A 27,019-nucleotide genomic window follows, 5' to 3' on the forward strand; every position below is an offset into this window, starting at 1 on the left:
CGCTTTCTCCAAAGGAGGGGCCTGAATGCTAAATTCTTTTTGCCCAGGAAGGTACAAAACAAAACGCCTGTAAAATTGCAGTGGCAGAACATCTGACACCACGTACCACATGTCCCCATGTCTGTAGGAAGTGCCTCTCCTTCCCTGCTGGAAGTGACGTGCACATCACACGGCGGGTGAGGACATGAGTTGGGGGAAGAGGAGCAGCCATGAACGCAGTGTCATGCTGAGTACGTGTAGTCTTGCTTTCAGTAGGATCTGAGTTACTGCAGCGTGGGGCCCATTCCTAGGAGCACATTTCTGTGACCACTTAGGAAAGAGAGAGCCATTTCTTACAGCTCTCATCCATGTAGAATTGCTTTCAGACCCCCATCTGCTGTGGGTGAGAGGTCACCACCATGCAGGGAGAACTCTGGGAGGAGAAGAGCCTGGAGATGGACAGAGTCCAGCTGGAGGGAGCGTGAGACATGGTCACCTAGTTCTGAATCACGGGGAAAGACTTCTCAGACACACTGTTTCTGCTAAGATAAGGACACAGCCATTCTGCTATGAATTCTTATAAATTATTTAATTAAGCTTTATATGTATATATATTCCTATAAAAGCAGGGGAGGATATATACGTGCTGTATACTTTACGCTATATTCCTTGTGCACACACACACATATGTGATTATATAAGGTACCCACCCCTACAGAGACATGGCTGACTCTGAGGAGGAAACAGTGGCTGAAGAACCTGGATGAGAAGAGCTTTATTATATAGAACTTTTATACTTTTTTATCTTGAACCACATGTCGTAATTATTACCTATTGAAAAGCAAATTAGTAACTGGTCTTGGAATGACCAACTTTACTTCATGGTGTGGTATTTGGTTAGCATGCATGAAGCCCTGGGTTCAATCCCCCGTACCACACAAAACCCAGTGTGGTAGTACAAGTCTGTGACCCCAGCACTTAGAAGGTAGAGGCAGCACGATCAGCCATTCAAGGTCATTCGCAGCTGTACAGCAAGTTCTAGGACAGGACACATGAGACCCTGTCTCGAAAAGAACAATAAAGAAAAACAAAAAGTAAAAAAAAAAAGCAAATTTCACAATTATTAAGCGCCGAGAGTGGTGGTGTACGCCTTTAATCCCAGCACTTAGGGAGGCAGAGGCAGGTGGATCTTTGCTAGTTCGAGGCCAGCCTGGTTTGCAAAGCAAGCCCAGGGCAATCAAAGCTACACAGAGAAACCACATCTCAAAAAACCAAAAAATCAATAAGCCGGGCATGGTGGCACATGCCTCTAATCTCAGCATTTGAGGAGGCATAGGCAGGTGGATCTCTGTGAGTTTGAGGCTAGGCTGGTTTACAAAGTGAGTCCAGAATAGCCAAAGCTACACAGAGAAACCCTGTCTTGTAAAAACCAAATGAAAAAAATACCAATAAAACATTAAAAAAAAATCTGGACATAGTGGCACATGCCTTAAATCCCAGCATTTGGGAGGCAGAGGCAGATAAATCTCTGTGAGTTCAAGGTCAACCTGGTCTACCTAGTAAATTCTAGGTCAGCCATGGCTATATACTGAGACCCTGTCTCAACAAACAAACAAACAAACAAACAAACAAAACAAATCAGAAAATAAAACATTAAAAAGCATGTGTTAATTTTACCATACTCCAAGGTCCATGTGGTATTGGGTAGTTATCCCAGTGTTTTAAAAAGAGCTGGGTCTGTTGGTCATGGCCTGTAACCTCAGCTACTCGAGAGGCTGAGACAGAAAGATCCGGAATTGTTCAAGGCTTGTCTATGCTGCAGGGTGGGTTCAAGGCCAGCCTGAGCAACTGCAGAAGACCCTATTTCAAAACAAAGAAAGCTAGGGATATAGCACAGTGGTACAATACTTGCCTAGCATCAGCAAGGCCTGGGGTTAATCTCTTATAACACACAGACAGACAGACATAGACAGACACACACAGACAGACACACACACAGACACACAGAGACAGACACACAGAGACACACACACAGAGACACACACACACACACACACTCTTAAGTCTTATGAGCTCTTTTCAACCATAATTCTTAACACTTAAATAAGGACAGCTATAACTGTGGTCTCTTTGCAGCCTCCTGAGTACCTCAGATCTAAATGTCATTTAAGATGTGGTTCCCAGGTGGGGAAAGTTGGTCTTCTAGACCTTGGCTGAATTTAGTGGCAAACAGCGAAGATGTGAGGTCATCCCCAATCTCCAAAGCTATGTCATATGCTGTCTGGCCTCTTGAGTTCTTCTTTTGGGTGTTTGCATTGCACCTGCGAAGGAAGTGGAGAAACAGTCTCTCAGGGACATTCAGGCAAATGACTCTAGGAGCTTGACTATCCCTTGGCCCAAATCTGCCACAAAGAGGCAACTGAGAGGCTTCAGCTATCAGAGTGACTTTACATTGTAACCTTTTAAGGGACTGTGTGATTTCAAATATTCAATTGCCTGTCTCAGTCATTGGTCCCAACTTGGTCAAAAGTCCTATAACCACGTTCAATGAGGGGTGCCACTCCTTGTGCAGTAGTGGCCCTCGTGGGCAGGAATAACAGTTCAGAAGGTAGGACCCTCTAACAGCATTCAGTGTCAGCAGAGATGTCACTGGTACCTTCAGGTTTTGAACATACCCCAGTAAAGTGGCGATGCTCTCCCTTCCTTCCAGGCCAAGCAGAGTTGCTTCATGAAGAGCTGTGTTTCTGAACCTATTTGTGGGAAACATTTCCTGGGTAAATCTTTGCTGTTATCAGGACATGGGAAGGGACGAATCGCAGGTCCTCAGGTTTGGCGACAGGTGCCTTGACCTGCTGAATGCTCTTGCTGGCCCTAACTCTGGCTTGCTAAGGAACAGCTGGCCCAGCCTCTCTGCAGCAGGAAGGCCAGGTCTCTGAACGGCTGATAGTAAGAGTGGAAGGACAGAGGGGACATGAAGCGTGTTCCTCGGGCTACTGAGTCCAGCTCCAGGGCAAAGGCCGTGGTGAAAGGTTTAAACTCTTTTTGTTCGTTTGTTTCTAGATAGGACGTCACTATGTAACTCTGGCTGTCCTGGAACTCACCTCGTAGACCAGGCTGGCCCTGAACTCACAGAGATCCACTTGCCTCTGCATCCTAAGCGCTGAGATCAAAGTTGTGTCCTGCTCAAGTCTAAACTTTTTATGAATATATTTGAACTAGATTTAGTAGCATTTGACTTTCTGGGAGCAAATCTACTTCCCTTTACTGGCAACTACTAAAAAGGAAGGAAAAATCTGTGTTTATTTGGGAGGGTGGCCCCCAGCCTGGCTTTCTCCCCCCACGTAAGTTAAATGCTGCTCAGGGTGACCTTGATAACACAGTGTGGGTGGCACTACTCCCCCGGTCAAACGGATAGGCATAACCTCAGTACTGGGACTCAAGGGACCTGTAGGCGCACGGTTACACCAGTCAGATAGATGGGCACTGCCCAAGGCAGGACTCAGTGTCTGCAGTGAAATCACTGTCCACCCATGTCACTGCGGAGTAGAGATGAACTAGGAAATTAAGGAAGACCACAGTAAGGCAGCAACCTGTTCTATCCAGAGTAGCTTTACACTCTTGGTTAGAAAACACCCTATTCAGCCTCTTACTAAGGCTGAAATAGATTAAAGCAGTTCTGAGTAGTTCCAAGTGGAGAGGGCATTTGTCTGGACTGAGTCTACTGCTGCAGAACCTGTGAGTTATACCTAGTCACAACAGGGTGCCTACTGTCCCTTCAAGGTGTCACTTACGGTCCCCACTGCTGGTCGATGTCTGCTCCTCTCTGAGCGAGAACTGGAATGGCTTCATGGTGTTTGTTCACAACAGCCACAGTAACAGCAGGTCGCCCCTGACCATCACAGCAGTTAGGGTCTGCTCCCTGTGGGTCATGGGAAAGGACAAACTGGCCACAGAAGCCTGAATTCAACATTGACCATCTGCCATCTCACAATGAGCAACAAATGTCCTAGAGAGGGATGACGGCATTAATTTGAGTATAAATCAAAGGGAGGGAGAACGGGGAAACATGACTGTAGCTACAGAGGGCACAGCCGCCAAGACCCCAGCTGTTTAAGTCTTCCCCACATCAGGAGAAGCCACCTTGTCGTGTTAGGAAAGTGGCTGAGGTAAATGTGGCCTGGAGCAGGGATTCTGTCTAGCCGCATAGACACGAGGCTTGGGTCACATGTGCAGAGTAACAAAGAGTGTAAAGCTGTTGACTAGTCATTACCCCATTTGCGCATAGTGTTTAGGTAACAGGCAGCAGGTGCATGCAGGCTGATCTCTGCCTGTTCTGGGGGCACTCACTTCATCTAGCAGCTGTTCCAGCACAGACAGTCTTCCTTTCCCTGCAGGGCCAACTTCCTCCAGCAGGAGTCTGCTTTCAGGCTGCAGGATGACAGAATGTGGTCATATCCATCACTTCTGTGTATCTGTGTTGCAGAATCCCAGCCCCAAGACTCAAGGCACAATCAATCCCCCTCTCTCTCCCAGCCTAGCAGCCACATTCTCTGTTGAACCACATAGATGGGTGAGTGTTGAGCGAAGGTGGTGTGTGTGCGTGTGTGCGTGCATGTGTGTGTGCGTGCATACATGTGTATGTGTGAGTGTTTTTGTGTGTCCACAGTCTTCCATATGTAGCAGTACAGATATGTATGTATAACTAACATGTATAACCCATGCTCAGCTCCCAAGCCTTGCTGTAGGTAAGGCCACACAGCCTTGACATTGTTTTATACAACCAAGGGCAACGAGGCTCATGAGAGGCAACACAAACCTCAGAAACCTCGCTAGCTTTGTCATGAATATTCCTAGGAAGGGCAGCTCGGGTGAAACCTAGAATCTCCTCTGCAGGCTTTGCTAGAGTGCTTAAGGCCTGGCCACTATGACATATCTCACGCACACCCGAGAAATGGAACCAACAGAGCCTGCCTCTTGCTTAGAAAAAAATGCTTTCATTTGTTCATAGACATATGAAGAATTTCTTTTGTGTTTTAAAAATGCTGTGAACTTCACCATTATCCGTCTTCTTTGTTTTTCACACATAGAAAGGACTTTAAATACTAGGAGACGGAAGGAAGTCAGCCCAAACAAGCACATTGCTTTTTTTTTTTTTTTTTTTTTTTTTTTTGGTTTTTTTCGAGACAGGGTTTCTCTGTGTAGCCTTGGCCATCCTGGACTCACTTTGTAGACCAGGCTGGCCTCGAACTCACAGCGATCCACCTGCCTCTGCCTCCCGAGTGCTGGGATTAAAGGCGTGCGCCACCACGCCCGGCCAAGCACATTGCTTTTAGGATGCTTCTGCCACTGGATCCAGGGCATGCTTTGCATGGACACAGGGACCCTGACTGCTCTTTGTAAAAGTGCTGACAAAGCCTGTTCCACCTGCCTTCCTAGGTGGCCAGGCCTTTCCGAGGGTTCGAGCTACATTGCTCCTTGTTTGTCACCACACCTCTCTGGTGAATTTCTTGGAACAAAGTATTGTATCATAATCAGAAAACCCCCAGCATGGGTCTTAGGTATGGCACCTAGGCACGGTGAATTTACCTTATGGGGAAATGTTTGGAGTGTAGCTTTCATGAGCTCGGGGGCCATATTGGGGTGTGCTCAAAATAAGCACTACACAGCTGGAGCTGGTGAGTGCAGACGAGAAAGTAAAGGCACGCAGTGACTAAGGTGGTGTGGCCTCCAAAGTTATAAGCTGTTAATTTAAGGAATGCTATACTTCTCTTATACTCACTGTTTCCAACTCAGGAAAGGGGGAGGTGGAGGGCGTAAGCAAGCACAAAGTCTCTCTTCAAAATTTACTAGTGTATGTGAGGCATTATGTTGCAAGAGGGTCATGAAAATGCAAGAAAACAGTCCCTGCCTTCAGAGCAGCTGAGATGTAAGCACGAAGGCTGGGGCATGCCCACTGCGGAAGCCCCAGAGCCTGGCAGAACCCAGGGAGCAGGAAAGCACCCCATATGTCTGCCCCTACTTCTGGCTTGCCGCTCCTCACAATTGTTCTCTGTGCTGCAGCCCAAGAGGGGCAGTGACTGGGAAGGCAGCGGGGCTCCCTCTACCCCTTTATCCAAAGCTCCCTGTGAGATTACTCATGATATGTATTTTAAAAGCCAAAATCTTAAAACTTTAGAAAATCCTGAAGTGATAGCCACCATTAGTGGACTAGTGATTCTGAGGGATTTCTAAGAAGACCAAAGTAGATGAAAGCAAAGCAAAAACCAACCAACGAACCAACCAAAAACAACCTAAGACCCAGGGATCTGAGTGTTTTTTCTCTAGCTGAGTACTTCTGAAAGTTAGTCCGTAAAGAGGGTAGACATGGGAGCAGGCTGTAGGCAAGAGCACACTACTGGAGGGCTTGCTGTGACTGGCACAGACAGCTGACACTCCTCCCCTCAACTCCTATGTGAGGGTAGGAAAACCATACTTTCTATTTAAGCCCCTGCAACTGTTTAATAGAAATCACATGATTTACCCAAAAAAAGCTTCTGATGGGTGAAGGGCAGAGCACAGTCACAAGGGAGGGTGTGAGGGGAAGGGGACAGCTTCAGGCGGAGTCGAAACATTAGGGAGCACATCCCACCATGAACATCCTTGCCACCAGAGGGAAGACCGGCTACAGTGGCAGCCCAGGAGAGCCCAGTGCTTCTGCATCCTGCCTCGTAACTCTGTGGGTCCCACTGTAGCGGTTTGAATGGATATGTTTAAATACGTCGTCCCTAGTGAGTACAACTGTTTGGGAAGGATTAAGAGGCATGGCCTTGAAGTAGGTATGTCACTGGGGTGGGCTTTGATGTTTCAAAAGCTCATGTCAAGTCCAGTTCTCTGTCTCTCTCCCTCCCTCCCTCCTTCCCTCCCTCTCTCTCTCTCTCTCTCTCTCTCTCTCTCTCTCTCTCTGCCTGTGGATCAGAATGTAGCTCTCAGCTACTGCTCAGTATCTGTCTGCATGTCACCATGCTTCCTGCCAGGGTGATGATACACCCTCTAAAACTATAAGCAAGCCTTCAATTATACTCTTTTTATTTTTTTTGTAAGATGCCTTAGTCATGGTATATTTTCACAACAGCAAAACAGTAACAAAGAAACCCCATCTATAATCGCCCGCCTCACAGGGGCTTCAACTCACACACCTATCCATGCTTGGCACTTGCACTGGACACCCAGGCGAGGCACAAGTGCTGATCCAACTAGCCCTTCATTTATTAAGTGATTAGACAACGAAGGATCATTATGTATTTAGCCAAACCAAATACAAGACAGGGAAAGATGAGCTCTCAGAATTGACCCCAGAAAAAACAGAGATAATCCAGGAAAATGATGACACTTTAAAAATAGTTCTAGTTTACTATCTTGAAGTATTTTAAAGGATTCTGCTTCTACAAAATAAAACAACACTGTTGTTTAAAGAGGAGAAATTGAGAGAGCATTCCCCATTACAAAATGCCAAATAGGCATGGGGGTGCATGCCTGTAATCCCAGCACTCAGGAGTTTGAGGCCAGCCTGGTCTACAAAGTGAATCCAGGACAGCCAAGGCTACACAGAGAAACTCTGTCTCGAAAAACCAAAACCAAAACAACAACAACAAAACCACAAAATGCCAAATAAATGTTGAAACAACAGGCTGCAAAAGAGCTACAAAGACCAAGAAGTGCACCTACTGTGAGTGGTTCTGGGTTTCTGTGGAAGTTTTTGGTCTTGAGACTCTTCGTCTTCTTGACACTATCGGGAGTGTCTGAGGTGCTCTGGCTGTAGGCACTCACTGAAACGACAAAGAGTTGGAGACCACAATGACCCTGCCTTACCTCCCACATCAAGGAGGCACTTCTCCCATGCCCCTCAAAAGTCACAAGGACAAAATGGATTTTCTAGAATTTTTTTTTTTTAACATGGCAGGAAGGACCATTGACCACCCCTATCCAGGAACTGGAAAATGAGTGAGTGAGGGAAAAGGGGACTTAAATTTTAAGTTAAAAAGCCCATGTACACCCCACCACCACCATGCCAGCTACAGCAAATAAACCTCCCAAGCCCTGTGAAGGACTTCAAATGTCACACCCCAGCTCTAAAGAAGCCAGAGAAATAAAGTGCCCAGAACATGTTGAGATTTGTGATTTGGCTTCACATTTTTATACAAGTCTCATCAATCCTTGACCCATCAGTGAATTCTTGGATAATTAGTGAAAACTCAACAAAGGGTATAACTTACCCAAGCTGGGCCTGCTGCCATACAGCTCATTGCCACCTTCGGTGACACTGCTCAGAAAGTGGTCACTGAGATTCACTGACTTGTTGAGGTACAGGCTCTGGCCAATGAGAACATTCAAGCATCACTAATTATGGGGCGACCATGTCTCAACAGAGAGAATGATTACTGCTAGCCTGCTCCTAGGAGGGACACGGAACCTGCCTGCACAGTCAGGCATGAGGCTGGGGACCTTGCACACAGTAGACAAGCACTCTGCTACTAAGCTATATCCCCAAGGTACTGTCTATTTTTAATTCAGAATCCCGTGAAGTTGTCTCAGATGGCCATGAATGTACTCCAGCCTTTACCTAGAAATCCTCCTGCCTTGCTCTTCCAAGTGGTTTATTTTATATAAAACATATAAGTCACAGTGAACATCAGTACACATTTTTGTCAGTGTTTTTCTAAGTTCATTGTATTCCAGACATATAATTTCAGTGAGTTGTAAATAACCCCAAGGAGTACCAGAGCAAGGGCGGGTAGCAACTCTTGTTCCTTCTATAGCCTTCTGTGCCAGACGGCAGGCCTCTTTGATGATTGGCACAAGTGTTTATATAATCCTATGGAATTCCTTGTGAAAGTCATCTGTGGTGGTTTGAAAGAGAATGGCCCCCATAGGACCACAGGGAGGGGCTCTACGAGGAGGTTTGGCCTTGTAGAGTAGGTAAGGTCTTGTTGGTGGAAGTGATCACTGGGTCAGGCTTTGAGGTCTCAGATGCTCAAGCTATGTCCAGTGTGGCAGTCACTTCCTGCTGCCTGTGGACCCAGATGTGGAGCTCTCAGCTCCTTCTCCAGCGTTATGTCTGTAGTACGCCGCCATGCTTCCCGCCACGCTGACAGGGGACTCAACCTCTGAACTATCAGCCAGCTTCTAGTAAATGTTCTCCTTTGTAAGAGTTGCTGAGCTGGGTGTGGTGGTGCACTCCTTTAATCCCAGCACTTGGGAGGCAGAGGCAGGTGGATTGCTGTGAGTTCAAGGCCAGCCTGGTTTATAAAGCAACTTCAGGACAGCCAAGGCTAACCCAGAGAAACCCTGCCTTGAAAAACAAAAACAAAAAAACAAACAAAAGAGTTGCTGTGGTCATGGTGTCTCTTCACAGCAATAAAACCCTAACTAAGATACTAAGTTTCATTTGATTTGAAACTTTCTCTTTCCCTGTTTTTCAAGATAGGGTTTCTTTGTGTAGTCTTGGCTGTCCTGGACTCGACTGGTACTCCAGGCTGGCCTTGAACTCTCAGAGATCCACTTGCCTCTGCCTTCCCAAGTGCTAGGATTATGGATGTGTACCACGGAGCCCAGCTGAAACTTTCCCTTCTATTCATTACACAAAAGCATTTCTATAAACTGTAAGGCACAGTTCACCAGTTCAATCAGTTCATAAATTAGAATAATTACTGTAAAGGATAATGTACCTTGTTTGAGACTTGAATATAGTTCAGCCTGATGCTAACTTCATAGCCATCTTCATGGACAGTAGCAAAGATAAGCTGTTAAAAGAAAATTAAAGAACATTCTCAAAAATTAAAAAAAAAAATTCTCAATTGTGGTGTGGGACTCAATCCCTAGGAATTCTGAGATGTCCACCTTTATATTTAATAAAATACTTATCACAAAAGGTAGAATAGAGAAACAAAGGGAGAAAACTAGATGAGATAAATAGAAAACAACAAAACAGTAGACTCAGAACTAACTGATCTATAATCCTAATTATAAATGAACTAAATACTTCAGTTAAGGACAGAGACTCTCAGACTGAATAAGGAAACAAGATTGCAATTTATATTTTCTTCAGGAGACTCCTTCAGCCAACCATGTGGCTACATCGCTAATTTTGAAAAGGTGGTCTTTTTGCCCATACACATGAGTACTGTCTAAAGTCATGTCTCCTTGGCAGCAGCTAGGCTCTGCCACCACTGTGCTTGGCTGAATTCACAAATCTGCTGTAACTGTAGCTTCCCTGTTGCTTCTCTGGCTCTCCTCTCCTGCTAAGCTTTGTTTCCTGGCTATAATGTAGTTAGACCCTCCTGCCACTGCTACGGCTACTGCTGCTGCAGGACCCTCCACAGCCACCTTGGTTTCATGGTTTAGCAAAGTCCTGGCCTCCATCACCAGGAAAAAGGACTCTAGGACTCTATGTGTGACTAACTGTATATAACAGGTTATTTTAGTTTCTGTTCTGTGTAAAGCATTCCAACAAAGGGTTTTACTGTAGACCTTTTTATATCCATGCTGCTGATTGCTAAAAGGCGTCTTGGTGAATGGGTGGTGAGGCAGGGGCTGCCAGCTTTCTCTGTAAGCTGTGGGGCAGCAAATTCTTTTGAGAATCAGATGGTAATTTTTTTAAGGTCTTGTGGGTTATAAGTTGCCTATTGCAAAGGCTTAGCCTTGCTGTTACAGCTCAGAGCAGTCACAGTTAACTTGTAAATGGATGGATCTATCTCTGATCCAATAGCCTTTTAGCTGTGAAAGTAGGCAGTAGGTCACATTTGTTCCAGAGGGCCCAGTTCTCTGAATTCCAGATTAGGACAAAGTGTATATAAACTATCAAAATAACTCATCAAAGGAAGCTAAGCAGTACTTGAAAGCAAGATGGGTTTAGTGTTGGATGGTTCTGTGACAGAGGAGCTGATGGTCTGATTTGAAAGAGTCCCTTTTAGTTTGTGATAAACAGGAAATATTCTCCCATTGAACTGTCTCTTAGTGATGATTTTGTGCCAAAGAAAAGGCACATGACTTAGAATCCACAGGCCTGTTTTAATCTGAATGCCAAGATGCAGCAGTGCACTTTGGGGCAGCTCACGAAACCTCTGTGGGCCCCAGTTACACTGGTCATCAAATAAGACTTGCTATGACGATCTACAGAGTAAAAACAACACAACACAATGCACCGCATCACAAAATAACCTCAATTTTGTGCCATTAAAAAAAAACACGACTTGCAACATGGTGGTGGAGCACGGTTTTATTCCCAGCACTCAGGAGGCAGAGGCAGGCAGATTTCTGTGATTCCGAGGCCAGCCTGGTCCACAAAGTGAATTCAGGACGGGCAAGGCTACACATAGAGAAACCTTGTCTTGAAAAACCAAAACCCCCACCACCTTATTGTGTTCATGTCTGTGTTCCTCGCAGGACACAGGATAAGGGTGGAAAGCAGAAGAGGGAGGGAGGGCACAATTCAGGAGCAAAGTCTTGGGGGGCCTGATCACAGAGATGCTTGGAGTAAAAGCCTCATCTCACCCACCTTTCCCATCCTGGGTTCTGCAATCAAGGCCCGGAAATCAGGGTTGTTCTGAGCATAGGACCTGAGGTGAGCAGAGATGTGGTCCAACTGCTTTCTCCAGTAGCCTAAAGTAACGAGAGGAAGCCAAACACAGACAATTCTCCCACATCTAAGAAAGAAAAACTGAGTGTGGGATATGCATTCGCAGCCAGGTTATTTTCCTTGGCCAACCTTTTCCTTCCAGAACCTCCAGCAGGCACTAAAGTGACTTGCACCACCGCCCCGGCTACTGTGCATGATTATCACGGATCACCTCGTTTCAAACAATGTCCACCCCTGCTGCGTGTGAAGCCTTTCTTTCTGTGTTATGTTGTCTCACATGGACATCACCATCTTAAGTGTGTGGGGTTGACAGTTGTATCCACCCCGGTCAACATTCAGAGCACGTCTACTACTCCAGTAAGTTCCTGTGCCCTTTCTAGTCTACACAGGGTTTTTAATGCATTTAGCCTGGAAATCAGAGCGATTTGCTGACCCTAGGCATTTGGTTTCTCATATGCAGGAGAAAGATGTAGTGGCTCCCACCTTTCTGCCCAGGCTGAAGGCCCTAAACAAGGAGCGGCAGGTTGGGGTGGGATCCCAGCTAAGATGGCGTTATCCGCCAGGCCCTGACAGGATGAGTTAGCCCTTCTTTTCTCCTTGCTGGCTGGGTTCCCTCAAACGACTGAGGTTTTGTTGGTACCTCTGTTATCCTCTACCAGCCTCCTTTAGCTCAGAAACCCACGAGGAGAGGCTGGAGAGCAGCTCACTTGCTCTTGCAGAGGACCCGGGCTCAATTCCCAGCACCCATTTCCGGTGTGGTCAAAGGGCTTCTCCCTCTCCCTGCCCAGTCATTACTCATAGGCTGGAGGCTCTGGCCGGATCTGAGGTATTGTTGGGACTGGGTACCCAAATCACCTGTTCTTGACTCACTTGAAAAAGGTCCTTTTTGAAAGAGGTAAAAATGGAAAACCTTATGTGACTGACGTGTTCCCTGGGATGAACGTCATTCTGAGAGAAAATGCCCAAACAGATTTCTGCCCAAGGAGAGGAAGGCCAGAAAACAGAGCTCAGAAGCTCTTCCCAAAAGAACCGACTTCACTGTAACAAAGTGTGAGAAAGTTTAAGCTCAGAACAATGCAGACAGTTACAAGGGGCTGGGTATTTAGCTCACTGGCAGAATGCTGCCTAACATGCCCAAAGCCCTGAGTTCAATACCGGCACCCAGAGAAGGAAGGGGGGGGGGCAGTTACAATGCTGATAAATTCACTACAAATAAGAGTTAACTCATAGGTTGGCCACTTTACATAGAACCAGGATAAAAAGCCAGCTAATAAGAATCAGAAAATCATTCGAATACCAACCTAAGAGAATACTGCTGTTAAAGATCCCACATTTAATTAACTCAGCCTGTGGAAGGATTGATGGCCTAGACCATGGCTGAAAACAATACAGCAAACGAACTGACAGTGAGCGATGCTCAGTGGCTGGGAGCCTCTCCAAAGCCACAAACCCACAACTTGCCGGGAAGACGGAGTGCAGGCGCGGCCTCCCCAAAGAGCAGCGTCATACGGCAGGGCCAACTCAGGGTCACTAGAAAGATGGAGCTAGCAGCTAGGCAGATAAATGTGCAAATAGCAATAACAAGCCTAGAGGAGAAACTAGCTCAGAGTTGAAATAATCAACTATTTAAGATCTCCAGTTCCAACAGAAAAGCATGAAATGTGAAAAGAAAGACAAAAGTTCAACTAATTAAGAATAAAAAGCAGACACCGGGGACGGCGGCACATGCCTGTAATCCCAGCACTCTGGGAGGCAGAGGCAGGCAGATCTGTGTGAGTGAGTTCAAGGCCAGCCTGGTCTACAAGGCAAATCCAGGACAGCCAAGGCTACACAGAGAAACCCTGTCTCGAAAAACAAACAAGCAAAACAATAAAAAGCAGTTGAGAAAAACTGCTGAGATAGCATGTTGGGGCTATAACAAAACTTCAAAGTAGCCATTATAAACATGTTCAAGGGGTTAGATCCTGTAGAGGCCCCCCCTCTCCCAGAAATAAAGCTGGGGCCCCTACAGCTCCCCTTCTCTGTCTCTCCTCTCTGTGTCTGTCTGTCTGTGTCTCTGTTTCTCCTATGTCTCTCTGTCTGTCTCTCTTTCTCTCCCTGGGACACTTCGTGCAGGAAGCCTGTCACAAGGGGCAAAGAAATGTCCAGATGAGGCAGGGCCATAGTCAGGCAGAGCAGTGGCTGATGGGCACTCTGGCACTTGGGGGACGGGACACAGGAGAAGGGATGTGGTAGGTGACCATCTGAGAAGCACAGGCTTACCCTGGGGTGTGTGTTCTGGAGACAGTGGTGGAGGCTGTGTGACATCATTAAGGCGCTTGATGTCATTTAATTGCACTCTTAAAACATTTAAAAGGTGAACTTCACACTACGTGAATTTTATATACTAAAAAGCCATAATGACAGGTGACAGTGATGACACAGACTCAGCCTGTCCACACAGAAGGAACCCACATGTGTCCGGAGACTGATGGACTAGGAGGTAAAGTATTGGAGGAGTAAATGCTTGAGGAAAAGCGACTGTTCTTACAAAGAAAAGGAACAAAGAAATCTCAAAGGGTGAAAATACAGACGGTTCTTTCAGAGAAAGTGTTTCCTCCCACCAGAAGCAGGCGGTCCCCTCACCTCTTCCTGGGCTGACGGCCGTGAGGACCGGCCTGTGGTCACTCATCTTCTCCTGTCGCTGCCTGTGAGATGCAGCCTCCAGCTCCTTCTTCGCCAGGAGCTTGCCAGATGGGTAGAGCAGGCCAGAGGTCTGCGTGCCCGTGTCCTTCTTAGACTCAGCAGCAGATGTGGGCAGAGAGACATTTAGAGGCTGCCAGGCAGATCGGGGCTGTGAGCAAGGAAGGTTAAACCATACTTTAATTAATCAATCCCACCTCCATTCACAGAATATAAGTTTTTTTTGAGACAGGGTTTCTCTGTGTAGCCTTGGTTGTTCTGGACTTACTTTGTAGACCAGGCTGGCCTTGAACTCACAGCGATCTGCCTGCCTCTGCCTCCCGAGTGCTGGGATTAAAGGCATGTGCCACCTTGCCCAGCCACAGAACACAATTTAAATCAGAATAAAACTCCTACAAACTTTCTTTGAACTAAAAGGTGTTTTTGTTGTTCTTTTGGCTTTTTGAGCCAGGGTTTCTCTGTGTAGCCTTGGCTGTCCAGGACTTGCTTTGTAGACCAGACTGGCCTTGAATTCACAGAGATCCTCCTGCCTCTGCCTCTGTTAGGATTAAAGGCGGCGTGTGCCACCAACCTAAATTTAATTTATTGGCATACCTAATTCAAAGTCCATGTTCAAGGTCTATGTATTTTGGTTCTGTTCTCTTGGACTGATTTACAGGGCAAGGTACACAGAGTTCTTACCTCAGAAAATGCATGAGGTCCCTCAGCAACCAGGGCCAAGCTGTTGTTCATCCTAAATCTTGTTATGGACTTCACATAAATACCACAGGAGCCACAGAATCGGGCAGACAGATGATTGCTGGCCCCGCATTTTGGGCAGACACAGTGGGTAGCAGAAATGCCAAGCTAGAGAACAGAAAATATTCTTATGATTTTAGAGAATTTTTTGTTTGTTTGTTTTTTGAGATAGGGTTTCTCTGTGTAGCCTTGGCTGTCCTGGAACTCGCTTTGTAGACCAGGCTGGCCTCCAATTAACAGAGATTCTCCTGTCTCTGCCTCCCCGGTGCTGAGACTAAAGGCGTGCACGCACCGCCACTCCTGGTAATTTTACAGTTTTAATCTGCCATGTAAACTAGTCTACACCATACAATCTCTAACCATCAAAATAATGCATGTCTCTGCCCGCTGACCTAACAGCTCTACCTCTAGCCTTTCTCCTACACGTGGACAAGCACTTACAGGAATATATCCCAGATGGATCTCTGTGAGTTTGAGGCCAGTTTTGTCTACAAAGCGAGTTTGAGGACAGTCAAGGCTACACAGAGAAACTCTGACTCAAAAAACTAAAAAAAAAAAAAAAAAAAAAGAGAGACAGTCAGTTTGCAGTTGTATCACGGCTATGTGAAGTGCAATGACCAGGGGATGCAGCTATCTCTTTGATATATTGATATTTTCTTTGGATATATATCCAGTAGTGAGACTGCTGGATCACATGATAATATATATATATATATATATATATATATTTTTTTTTTAAAGAGGTCTCTCCAGACTGTTTTCCATATATTTATATATAGCTTACATTTCCATCACTAGTGTATAGGGTTCTTTTTTTTCCCACAGACTCACCAGCATTTGTAATTTTTGCTTTCTTGATAACAGCCATGTAACTGGAGTGAGGCAATATCTCATTTAGAAGTTACTTTATGGGCTGGAGAGATGGGTCAGAGGTTAAAAGCACTGGCTGCTTTTCTACAGGTCCTGAGTTCAATTCCTAGCAACCACATGGTGGCCCACAACCATCTATAATGAGATCTGGAGCCCTCTTCTGTCATGCAGGTGTACGTACACGCAGGTAGAACACTGTATACATAATAAATAAATCTTTTAAAAAGTTACTTTATTTGTATGTATGTGTGTGTGCATGCCTAAATATGTGGGAATGCATGAGTGTATACGTGTGTGTGCACACATGTGCTTACCAAGGAGGGCACAGGGAGGTCAGAGGGCAAATTTGGGACTTGGTTTTGTTCCTCCACTCTGGGTCCTAGGGATCAAACTTGGGCTGTGAGGCTTGCACAACAGGTGTTATCCCTGCAGTGCCTCCTCACTAGCCTCGAGCTGATGGATGGGGGTACCGGGCATTTCTCAAGGCCTGGGTGCTACCTGTAACTTTTTTTTAGAGTGTCTAGTTAAGTCCTTGGTTCATATTTTAAGCACCGTTTGTTATGGAGCCTATTCAGTCTGTCATAGTGGGTGGGTAGCTACTTGTGAGTGTAGTTTGAGTGTTTTCTTCCACCCGGCTGAGGTCTTTACCCTGCTGGTTGCTGTGGGGTGTGGAACCAGCTTCCTGTTGTGTAGCCCCGTTTATGCATTTCTATTTTTGTTGCTATATTTTAGGTCCAGAGCCAGAAAGTCATCACCAGAAAATGTCCTAGAGGTTTTCTTGTTTCTTCTAGTAGCTTTGTAGTTTCAAGTCTTATGTTTCAAATCATTGGTTCACTTTGAATTCACTGTGGTACAAGGTACAAGAAAAGAGCTGGTTCCATCTCTCTGCAGGCTGAGATCTGATTTTCTTAGCACAATTTATTAAAGAAATTATCCTTTCCTCATTTTGTGTACTTAGAATCTTTGTCCAAAATCAACTGGTGGGAGGCTAGAGAGATGGCTTAGCAGTTAAGAAGGTTGCTTTTCCAGAGGACCCCAGTTCAATCCCAGCACCCACGTGGCAGCTCACAACCATGTGTAACTCCAGTCCGAGGGCACCCAACACCATCTTCCGGCCTTTGAGGTGCACAGGCATACATGACGACAAAACACCCAAACAAACAAACAAACAAACATTTTAAAAATCAATCGGTGGCAGACCTGTGGGTTTCTTCCTGGCTAGCTGTGGGCTTACTGGGCTCCATGGGCTGTTCCATAAGCCAGCACCGGGCTGTTTGATTACTCAGGTGCTGCAGTACATCAGGAAGTGTGAAGGCTCCAGCTTTGTTCTTTTAAGATTGCCTTGACTACTCCAAGTCTTTTATAATTCAACATAAACGTTACGATTTTTTTCTCCATTTTGTAAAAAAAAAAAAAAAACAAAGCCATTGAAATTTGACAGGATTTCCCTGTTTCTGTAGACTGTTTGGAAACTGCAGACATTTTATCTATGTTAATTCTCCTGATGTCTGAACATGGGGTGGTAGCCTTCCACTTATTCCTGCCTTCAATTTACTTTCTTTCTGTTTTCTCGTTCACTTTTTGGGTCACAGTTTTGCTGTGTAGCCAAGGCTGGCCTGGGATTCAGGGTTCTCCTGCCTCACCCCTATACTAGGATTATAGGCCTGCTACCATGCTCAGCTTCTCTTTGACTTTTTAAAATCAATGTTTTAAGCTTTTCATTTTTAATGTGTATATATAATTATTTACTGACTATTCTTCAAAAATTGCTAGAAGAAATAGAAAAACCCAGACCAAAGCAAACAAACAGAAAACCCAGCAAAGTTATTTAACTGGTATTTACAGAATATCATATTTAACAATGACAGAAAACACACATCTCAGGTGTATTTCAGGTGCTTCTAAGTTAGAGCATATGATGGGCCACAGAATAAATCTTATTAAATTAAGAAACCACATAGAGGAGCTGGAGAGATGGCTCAGAGGGTAAGAGCACTGTTTGTTCTTCCAAAGGTCCTGAGTTCAATTCCCAGCAACCACATGGTGGCTCACAACCAACTATAATGAGATCTGGTGCCCTCTTCTGGACTGCAGGCATACATGCAGGCAGAGCAATGTATATGTAATAAATTAATACATCTTTAAAGAAGGAAAGAAACCATATGAGCATGTGCTCTGACCATAACAGTCAACTTTATGTCATCACTACTAATAAGGTACTGAGGAGAAAACAATTTGGTAATTTAGCAAACAATTATTGACTAGGTCTTAGAACAAAGAGGACACCCCAGGTAAGATGGCTGGTATTTTAATAGTGCTATCATGAAAACACAACATATGCATTTATATTTACAAATGACGCTAAGGAAGCTCTTCAGAAATGTGTAGCTTGTGTTAGAAAGAGGGAAAAACTTCAAGTTAGTGATCTGAATTTTTATTTTAGGAAATTACCAAGGGGCTGAAGAGCTGACTCAGCAAGTAAAGGTGCTTGCTCCAAGCTTGAAAATTTGAGTTTGATTGCCAGGACCCACATCACAGAAGGAAAAAACTGATTCCTGACCTTCATATGCTGTGTGTGCACACACACTAAATAGAAAATGAGAAGAGGAGGAAGGAGGAGGAGGTGGAGGAGGCCATGCATGGTGGCGTACACCTTTAATCTCATTAATCAGCAAGCAGAGGCAGGCAGATGTGAGCCTGGTCAACATAGTGAGTTCCAAGGCAGCCAGGATTAAATAGTGAGAACCTGTATAAAAAAATTAAATAAGTGAGCAAATAAAAGGAAAATTAAAAAAGAGAGGATCAAATTAAAAAAATCAAAGCAAAGAGAAGGAGATGATAAAAGGCAAAATAAGAACCAGGATGTAAAATGTGAAGACTTTAAAAAGAGGACAAAGTTCATCCATCGCTGGCCTGACGGGAGGAGGGAGAGGCTGCACCCACACTATCAAGCATAAAAGAAGCACGTGGCCAACACCCTCCGGACTGCAGGAGGTGACGTCATAAGGAGCGTGCACGAGGTGCTGTGAGAAGTGACAGTGCACAGGTAAGTGCATGATGACATCTGTGTTGGTGAAATGACAAAGAAAGCCATTGAAGACAGAAATAAGTGGAAAGTTATCTCCAGTGCAAGTAGCAGGAAAATGACCACATATTAAAGTGTCTGCAGTGGAGGTCAGAGGGCAATTTGGGGAGTTAATTCTCTCCTTCCACTGTGAAGACCATGACCGCAGGTTGCGAAGCCTCTGTGGCGAGTGCTCCCACCTGCGGGCAGCTTGCAACCCTGTTCTCTGTGCCATGACGGTCTTCCTCCCCACTAACACTGACTGCGTTACTTCTTTATTAACCTCAACACTGACGTCAGCAGCTACCAGAGACAGGGCCTTCACAGACAGACCACTTACCTCTTGTGCTGCAGGCAGGGCCCCCTCACAGGTGACACAGTATCTCAGGTGAGCAGGATTCCCAGTGCCACAGGTGCGACAGACCACCTTCTCCTTGACAACAGGGAATTACAAACAGAATGAGCAAAGACAGGATGGAGGTGCCTATTGTTTTTAAAATTATCTGTATTACCTGCAGGCCCGGCTGGCGATCAATCAAGACACAGACACTTGTTATATTTTAAAATAGCCTTAGTTAGCCTGGGGCAGGGCAAATATCAATCCTAAATTACTTCCCATAGTGGGCCAGGCATGGGATCCCTGCTTCAATCCCATGCCATCTGCTTCCAAAAACTTCTACCAAGTTATCTGCTATCCATAATCTCAAATACCTATTAATATTCTTTATCTGGGCGAGATTCTCCATCCACGCCGCGGGCCATGTGCTTCTCCTCCAGCTAACCATGGCGGCCTTCCCCTCTTCACTTCAGGTCTCTCTTCTTTCTCCTTTTCTTTTCTCAGGACCCCACTCTCTCCTAGCCCCACCTACCTCCTGCCCTGCCCAGGTGGGATGGCTTTTTATTAAGCAAAAGTTGGGCCACAGAGACAGCAAGCAGTAATTAGCATCAAAATACATCAGACTATCCCCCAACAGGTGCCCCACAGTCCTGCTGGTCAGCTACGGATGCTGCAGCACCCAGTCAAAATACTACATTGGTCTGGGGATGACTGCAACATGGTCCCAGACAAATGAACACAGTTTTAAGAGACAGAACTGCAAGCAAGCAAACAAAAATATAAAATAGTATTCATTTGGTTTGAGGAAGATAATTTGAAATTTTACAGTGATTACGTTCCCATCCCCAATGTGAAGAGCCTAACAATCAACAGGCTCTCTGCTTCATGGCCCATCCCATAAAGAGCAGTCATTGAGACCGGCAGACGCTCAGTCTGTGGATTCACAAGTCAGTTGGGACCTGAGACTTTATGCTAATTATGAATTTAGATTTGTTCTATAGGTTATGACTTAGAAGTAGAAGAAGTGACTGTCAGAAGAAAATATAAATGCAACTTCTCAAGTCAATCCACAAGTTAAGATGCAACACAGAAATAGAGGTGGTGGAGCTAGATAGAGCTAGAAGTGAGGAGGGAGGAGATGGAGGTGGGGGGAGGAGGGAGGAGATGGAGGTGGGAGGAGGGAGAAGATGGAGGTGGGAGGAGGAGGGAGGAGATGAAGATGGAGGTGGGGGAGGAGGGAGGAGATAGAGGTGAGGGGAGGAGGGAGGAGGGAGGAGATGGAGGTGGGGGGAGGAGGGAGGAGATGGAGGTGAGGGGAGGAGGGAGGAGAGGGAGATGGAGGTGGGGAGGAGGGAGGAGATGGAGGTAGGGGAGAGGGAGGAGATGGAGGTGGGGGAGGAGGGAGGAGATAGAGGTGAGGGGAGGAGGGAGGAGATGGAGGTGGGGGGAGGAGGGAGGAGATGGAGGTGAGGGGAGGAGGGAGGAGATGGAGGTGGGGGAGGAGGGAAGAGATGGAGGGAGGAGGGAGAAGATGGAGGTGGGGGGAGAAGATGGAGGTAGGGAAGGAGGGAGGAGATGGAGGTGGAGGGAAGCGGTGACTGTTAATAAGACTGGTACAATTAAGGAGAAACCTCACATTTTGCATATTTTGCCCTGGAATAATAAGAAAATGCCTATAGGACAAGACCCCACCCATAGAAGGGTCCAGTTTGTAAAATGGAAATTGAAGGGGCAGAATTGCCACAACCCTTAGGTGAGTATTTTTAGGTTCAGACACTAAGGAGCCAACGACTGTGGTAGAAGAGACAGTTGAGCCAGTTTATCTGGAGCTGGCAACAGAATTTTTATTTTTTAATTTTTTTTGAGACAGGGTCTCTGTGTAGCCTTGGCTGTCCTGGACTCACTTTGTAGATTAGGCGGGCCTCAAACTCACAGTGATCGCCTGCCTCTGCCTCCCGAGTGCTGGGATTAAAGGTGTGCACCACCACGGCTGGCTTCTGGCAGCAGCATTTAGTAGCATCATACTCAGGGTGCTGGTTTTGCAGCCATGAAAGATGCAAAGATGGGCATCATGGAAGCTCACATTAAAGTTTCAGAAAGCTGTTAAGGCCACGAAGTGTGTGGCAGGGTCAGGCTCTGGAGAAGGAGGCCCTAAGAGGCCGCTGCTTGAAGCTGGAAAGGTGAAGGAAGCACAGGGAGATGCCAGCATATGACTCATCCTAACCACCCTCTTTCCACAAACTAGGAAGCCACCGTCAGCCGGCAAAGGGAAAACATGAAGCCGCCATCAGTGGACAGCTGTCAGTCAATAGCTACTATAATTCTGAAGTCTGAATACTTTGGTACAACATTATCTAAATTAGCATATTGTAATCCATTCTTAATTGTTTCTGGGAATATGTGTAGGCTTCTTATTTACAGATCCTATAGGCAAGTTATTTATCAGAATGGGTTTGTACACAAGACAACGGTTTGTCAATCATTAGTCCACCCCACCAGCTAACGACAGGCACACAACCACTCATATTTCCACAGACTCACTCCTCCTTACCATCAGGTGGAGGCTGGCCTGAGGCCGCAGCTGGGGAGCAAGAGGAGCCTCGCACACCACGCAGATGGGGGTGTTCATGGGAACCATACTTCCACATTCTGTGCACAGACCCATCTGCTCAAAGAAAAAGGTCAGGTTGGCCTTGGGAGGTAAATGCCGACAGGACTTAGTTCCTATGGCTTGATTTGCTTTTGAAAACACTTAAAATAATTACCTTTCCTATTATTTTATTTTATTGTTTCCTCTAGAATTTGAACTGCAAGCCAAACCTGAGAAACAAACTAAAAATTTCCAGAAAATGCCCATTTGCACGCGAGCACATGGTCCTCCCAGGCTGCTCTCCTCCTCTCTGCTCTGGGCAGTGGCTCCTCCAGGACAGGGCAGGCTGAGGACAGCAGCATGTCTGTGGCTGCTACTGTCCAGGGTCTTATCTAAAACATTGCTGAGATGACACCCCCAGTGGCAAACAAAGAGGACCAGTGGTCCGTGGGTAACCAACAGACAGGTGAGTGTCCAAGGATCTTTGTTTGTTACTGCTGTTGGTTTTCTTTCTTTTCTTTTTTTTTTTTTTTTTTTTTTTTTTCCCCAGACTTCAGTGTTTAGTCTTGACTGTCCTGGACTCACTGTGTAGACCAAGCTGGCCTTCAACTCACAGTAATCCGCCTGCCTCTGCCTCCCGAGTACTGGGATTACCTGGCTGTTTTTTCTTTTCTTCTTTTTATGTTTTGAGTAGACTGTTTTGCTTTTATTATGATTTCTATTTTAACTTTTGTATGTGCAGGTGCACATGGATGCACAGGTGTGTGTGTGTATAGGTCAGAAGATGACCTCAGGTGTCATCATCAGGAATGCAGATCTCCTTTGAGATGGGGTTTCTTACTGGCCTGCAGCTCATGAGTTATGCTAAGCCTGCAGCCCTGTGGCTGGCCAGTGAGCTAGGTGTTGAGGTCCTTGCGCTTGCAAGTCAAGCAGCATTTTACTGACTGGGCCATTCTCCCAGCCTGGAGATTTTAACAAGAAATCCGACTGTAATGTTTCAATATGTTCTCAGTTTGCGCAAGCATCCACACATCTCTACCTGCAGAGCAGGTAAAAAAAAAGCTCAATATAAGTAAAAGCTTAGGCAAACTTGAAACAGTCTTAGGTTTTATATTCTGCCCAGCCCACACCAACAGCTCACAGCCTTATAAGCTTGAGGTACTTGAGCACAGTTTTTTGTTTGTTTGTTTGTTTGTTTTTTCAAAACAGGGTTTCTCTGTGTAGCCTTGACTATCCTGGACTCCCTTTGCAGACCAGGATGGCCTCGAACTCACAGCGATCCACCTGCTTCTTCCTCCCAAGTGCTGGGATCAAAGGCGTGCGCCACCACTGCCCGGCCAGTTTTGGGCCAACTTTGTCTCATTAAAAACTAAGATATTTGACTGTTTCTCAGTCTGTCTTCTTCAAGGCATTACAAAGGAAATCCTGCTGGGAGAGTGTCCTTCTATTCTCAAGAAGGATCCAGGTAGCAAGAGATCAATGCGTTCAAAATTCTTTCAGTGAGTATTTATGTTTGTGGCTCATGTAAGGCCCTTGCCATGGCTATCTGTACAGGTCACATAAACCAGACACAAATGCTTCCATTCTGCAGCTTACCTGAGCCCCTTCTGGGGGTGGAAGACGATAGCCAAATATGGGTGGGACAGGAGCGCCACATTCGTGACAAAAGCGAGCAAAAGGATCAGATGGGCGGGACGCCAGACAGTGGGCACACCTACAACAGAACAGGTTTCCATTTACCCAGAAGCATTAGCTCCTGACCCCCAAGGCCCACTGGTAGCAAAAGGTTTGTTGGGGGGACATTTTTATCAGTGATGGTACCTACTGAACAGTAGCCTGTGCTTCTGCAAGCAACCCTAACTAAACTCATGCACAACACACGCACACATGACATGAAAGTTAGAGGGGAAATTCTTAAGAAGTGTGTGTGTGTGTGTGTGTGTGTGTGTGTGTGTTTCTAAATATCTTCATTAGAATGCAGAGATTGTCCAATATAACCTTTTTTTTCTTTTTCTTTTTTGTTTTTTTCAGACAGGGGTTCTCTGTGTAGCCCTGGCTGTTCTGAACTCACTTTGTAGACCAGGCTGGCCTCAAACTCACAGGGATCCATTTGCCTCTGCCTCCTAAGAGCTGGGTTAAAGGCGTGCCTCACCATGCCCAACTCGGGTTTTAACATAGAGATTTAATTCAACAACAACAAAAGTAAAACTGTATTTTGCTTAAAAGAAAAAGTAGAAAAGTAGGGGAACAAAGGTACGTTATAAGACACAATATGTCACTAGGATATTAGTTAAAAGAAGGCAGAAGTGGCTGCTTATTAATAGAACAAAAGATGTCACCAGGGGTAAAGCAGGTTATTTCATAGTGGCATAGAAGTAAATTCAACAACAGGACATAAGCATTTAAACAATTTCATATTTAATATTAGAGTTTTAAAAGACTATGAGGACTATGTGGACTTTCACAGCTGGACAAAAGCCATGAGCTTTAGGGGCCAGTAATGCAGTGTTGCAGTTTGAGTCTGCAGTGCACTCACAGGCTCCTGTTTGTAGCGCTTACTCCTTTTTTATGCTATTCTGAAGGCTGTGGCGGCCAGCTGGTGAAGCATGTTACCCGAGAACAGACTCTGAGGGTCAGCCATGGACTCTCTGCTTCTTGTTCGTCATGTCATGAAAAGCTGACACGGTCTTATTGTGTTTCCCAGGCTAAGCTGGAACTTGCTATAAAGGCTAGGCTAGCCTAGAACTTGTGATCTGCCTACCTCAGTATCCTTAAGGCTACCATTACAGGCATGTGACACATACCCAAGTATGAAGTTTTTCATAAATATGACAAACTAAGAATTACATATAAAGAAAAACAATTGGATGTTTTCAAATTGCAGAGCTAAAGAATAGAAAGTATTTGTAAACCATGTGTCTGACGAAGGGGAACACATCCAACTCTACAACAACGACAACAACAACCAAACAACAATAATATCATCAGCAGAATCTTTACACACGACAAATAAGTACACAAAAGATGCCTATTATTAATCTCTAGGGAAATATGTTAGAATCACAATGATAAACCACCATAATCTCACTAGAATGTTCAAAAATACGAAGTGTTGGTACAGATGTAAAAACTGGAGCTCTCTAACACTCTGTGACGATGTAAGTGGTATGTCTCCTTTGGCAACTACTGGGTACAACCCAGTCATTCTCCTTCGAGACACTTACCATAAAGGACATGGGAGCCAGTGTACACACAGTGATTTGTGTATAAATGTTCACATTAGTTTTCCAGTATGACTTGTTAGCCAACTATTAGGAGGAGCAGGCGCCCTCATAAGTGTATGCATAAACAAACTGTAGGGTGCCCGTGCAATAGAAGTGGCAATATGTAAAATGATTGGCAGTTAAAGGAATAGACATGTCAGCAACATGTATGACTTGCAAAACAATTATGCTGAATAAATAAGCCCTGGGAGTAGGGACCGAGTGCATGCTAGTTTATTACACCACGCATGGAATCAATGCAAACCGAGCTAGAGTGACAAGAAGCAGCCCAGGAGCTGCCTGGATGGGACAGGATAAGAAGGTGCAGTGTAGGGCGGACTTGCTCATTCCTGTGATTCTGGTGTTAGTTTCATACACATGTGTCAGTTACACTCTTTAAAGACAGACATTTTAGTGTGTGTCAGTTAGCCTCTTTTTCTTTTAAAAATGTTCTACTTTACATTTAAATTTTCTGTGTATGACTGTTTTGCCTGCAATTCATGCCCATGCCCACAGAGGCCAGAGGTGGGTATTAGACCCTCTGGCAGTGGAGTTACTGACAGTTATGAGCCACCACATGGATGCTGGGAATTAAGACCAGGTCCTCTGCAAGAAAAGCTAATGCTCCTAACCACAGAGCCGTCACTCCAATCCTGGTCTCTTCTCACTAATTATATATTTTTAAAACTCTAAAATATTTCTAGGTATGGTAAATACCAACACTCAGGAGTCTGAGGCAAAAAAATTGTTTCAAGTTTTAGGCCAATCTGGATTAGATAGCAAATGCCAGGCCAGGCCTACACAGCAAGTCCCTGCCTCAACAAATTTAACTTCAAACATTAGGAATGGGCAAAGACAGTGTTGCATTTCATTTTCAATCTCATGGGCCTTGTGTAACTTTGAAGGATCTAAGACAGAGTAGAGAAAGTGATACATACTTGAGGAAGTCCGTCTCCCTCTGGATCCTCATGACCTCAGTGCTTGTCAGACTCTTCTGGCCAGTAATATGTGCAAAGCCAGGGGACTGAAATTAAGAACACAGACAGGAACAGACATAGAATCTGCATAACACAGTAACGGCTATAGGATAGGAGAGGCCATTCAAAATTCACTTATCAACATTCATGTTTTAAAACTATCATAGGGAAAAGTCTTTCTACTTATTATTTTGAAATCAGCATGAGAATTTACTAAGTGCTTGTTATTCATGAGCAAATATGTATATTTTATTTGCAACGATAGTTTAAAATAAAATATATTTGAATTTACTATTAGGCAGACCATATTTTAGAATTGGAAGACTTAAGTTATATCCATTTGTCTTAAAGATATTATTTGTAGAAAAACTCAAAAGGACTTACTTATACAAATAAGTCACATGAATGAATTTTTCTGTGTTTGGGGCAGAGAAAGGGTAAAAGAACAAAATATCACATGGTCCCTGTCCCTAAAGCACACTCCTCCTATCTGTACAAAATAACTGAAATCTACAGACCCAGCAGGATAACAGACTCGCGCTGTGTCCCATGGGACTCTAGAGAGAACATCTGAATCTGCAGGCTTATGTGAGAAGTGCTTCTTGGAGGGGGGCACACCAAGATGGGCATGGAGAAGTGGAGAAGAGTGTGTCCCAGGCAACCCACAGTAATGAAACACACAGGTACACGGCAGGGCAACCCAAGGCCCATCCTGGGATGCAGATGGCCTGATGTGATGTACAGAGTGGGACAAAAAGGATGTCTGAAAAAGAAAGGTAAAGGGCCAAGCTAGCCATACTACTACTGATAGTAAAATGCATACTGTAACTGTTTTCTCCTGGGCATTGACAATAACCCCATGAGTTGTGCCACGTTATGCCCATTTCATTGTATTTTTGTAATAT

At 45.2% G+C, this 27,019-nt stretch overlaps 1 protein-coding gene across 1 annotated transcript in view; it reads right to left on the bottom strand.

Annotated features, from left to right (window-relative positions):
* Positions 1-2,022: 2,022 nt before the first annotated feature.
* The window catches only part of Dzank1 (double zinc ribbon and ankyrin repeat domains 1), a 43,716-nt gene continuing 18,719 nt past the window's right edge, over positions 2,023-27,019 (bottom strand). The window contains exons 7-20 of the mRNA XM_051144770.1: positions 26,076-26,161; positions 23,471-23,588; positions 21,836-21,949; positions 19,288-19,380; positions 14,957-15,121; positions 14,219-14,426; positions 11,513-11,616; positions 9,684-9,758; positions 8,232-8,328; positions 7,684-7,784; positions 4,327-4,407; positions 3,771-3,898; positions 2,655-2,729; positions 2,023-2,300 (exon numbers count right to left, since the gene is read on the bottom strand). Coding sequence (XP_051000727.1) covers positions 2,135-2,300; positions 2,655-2,729; positions 3,771-3,898; positions 4,327-4,407; positions 7,684-7,784; positions 8,232-8,328; positions 9,684-9,758; positions 11,513-11,616; positions 14,219-14,426; positions 14,957-15,121; positions 19,288-19,380; positions 21,836-21,949; positions 23,471-23,588; positions 26,076-26,161 — 1,611 coding nt within the window. The 3' untranslated portion in view covers positions 2,023-2,134. The remainder of the gene's footprint in view (positions 2,301-2,654; positions 2,730-3,770; positions 3,899-4,326; positions 4,408-7,683; positions 7,785-8,231; positions 8,329-9,683; positions 9,759-11,512; positions 11,617-14,218; positions 14,427-14,956; positions 15,122-19,287; positions 19,381-21,835; positions 21,950-23,470; positions 23,589-26,075; positions 26,162-27,019) is intronic.

The sequence above is a fragment of the Acomys russatus genome, chromosome 4 (assembly GCF_903995435.1).
Source record: "Acomys russatus chromosome 4, mAcoRus1.1, whole genome shotgun sequence".
Classification (NCBI taxonomy): Eukaryota; Metazoa; Chordata; class Mammalia; order Rodentia; family Muridae; genus Acomys; species Acomys russatus.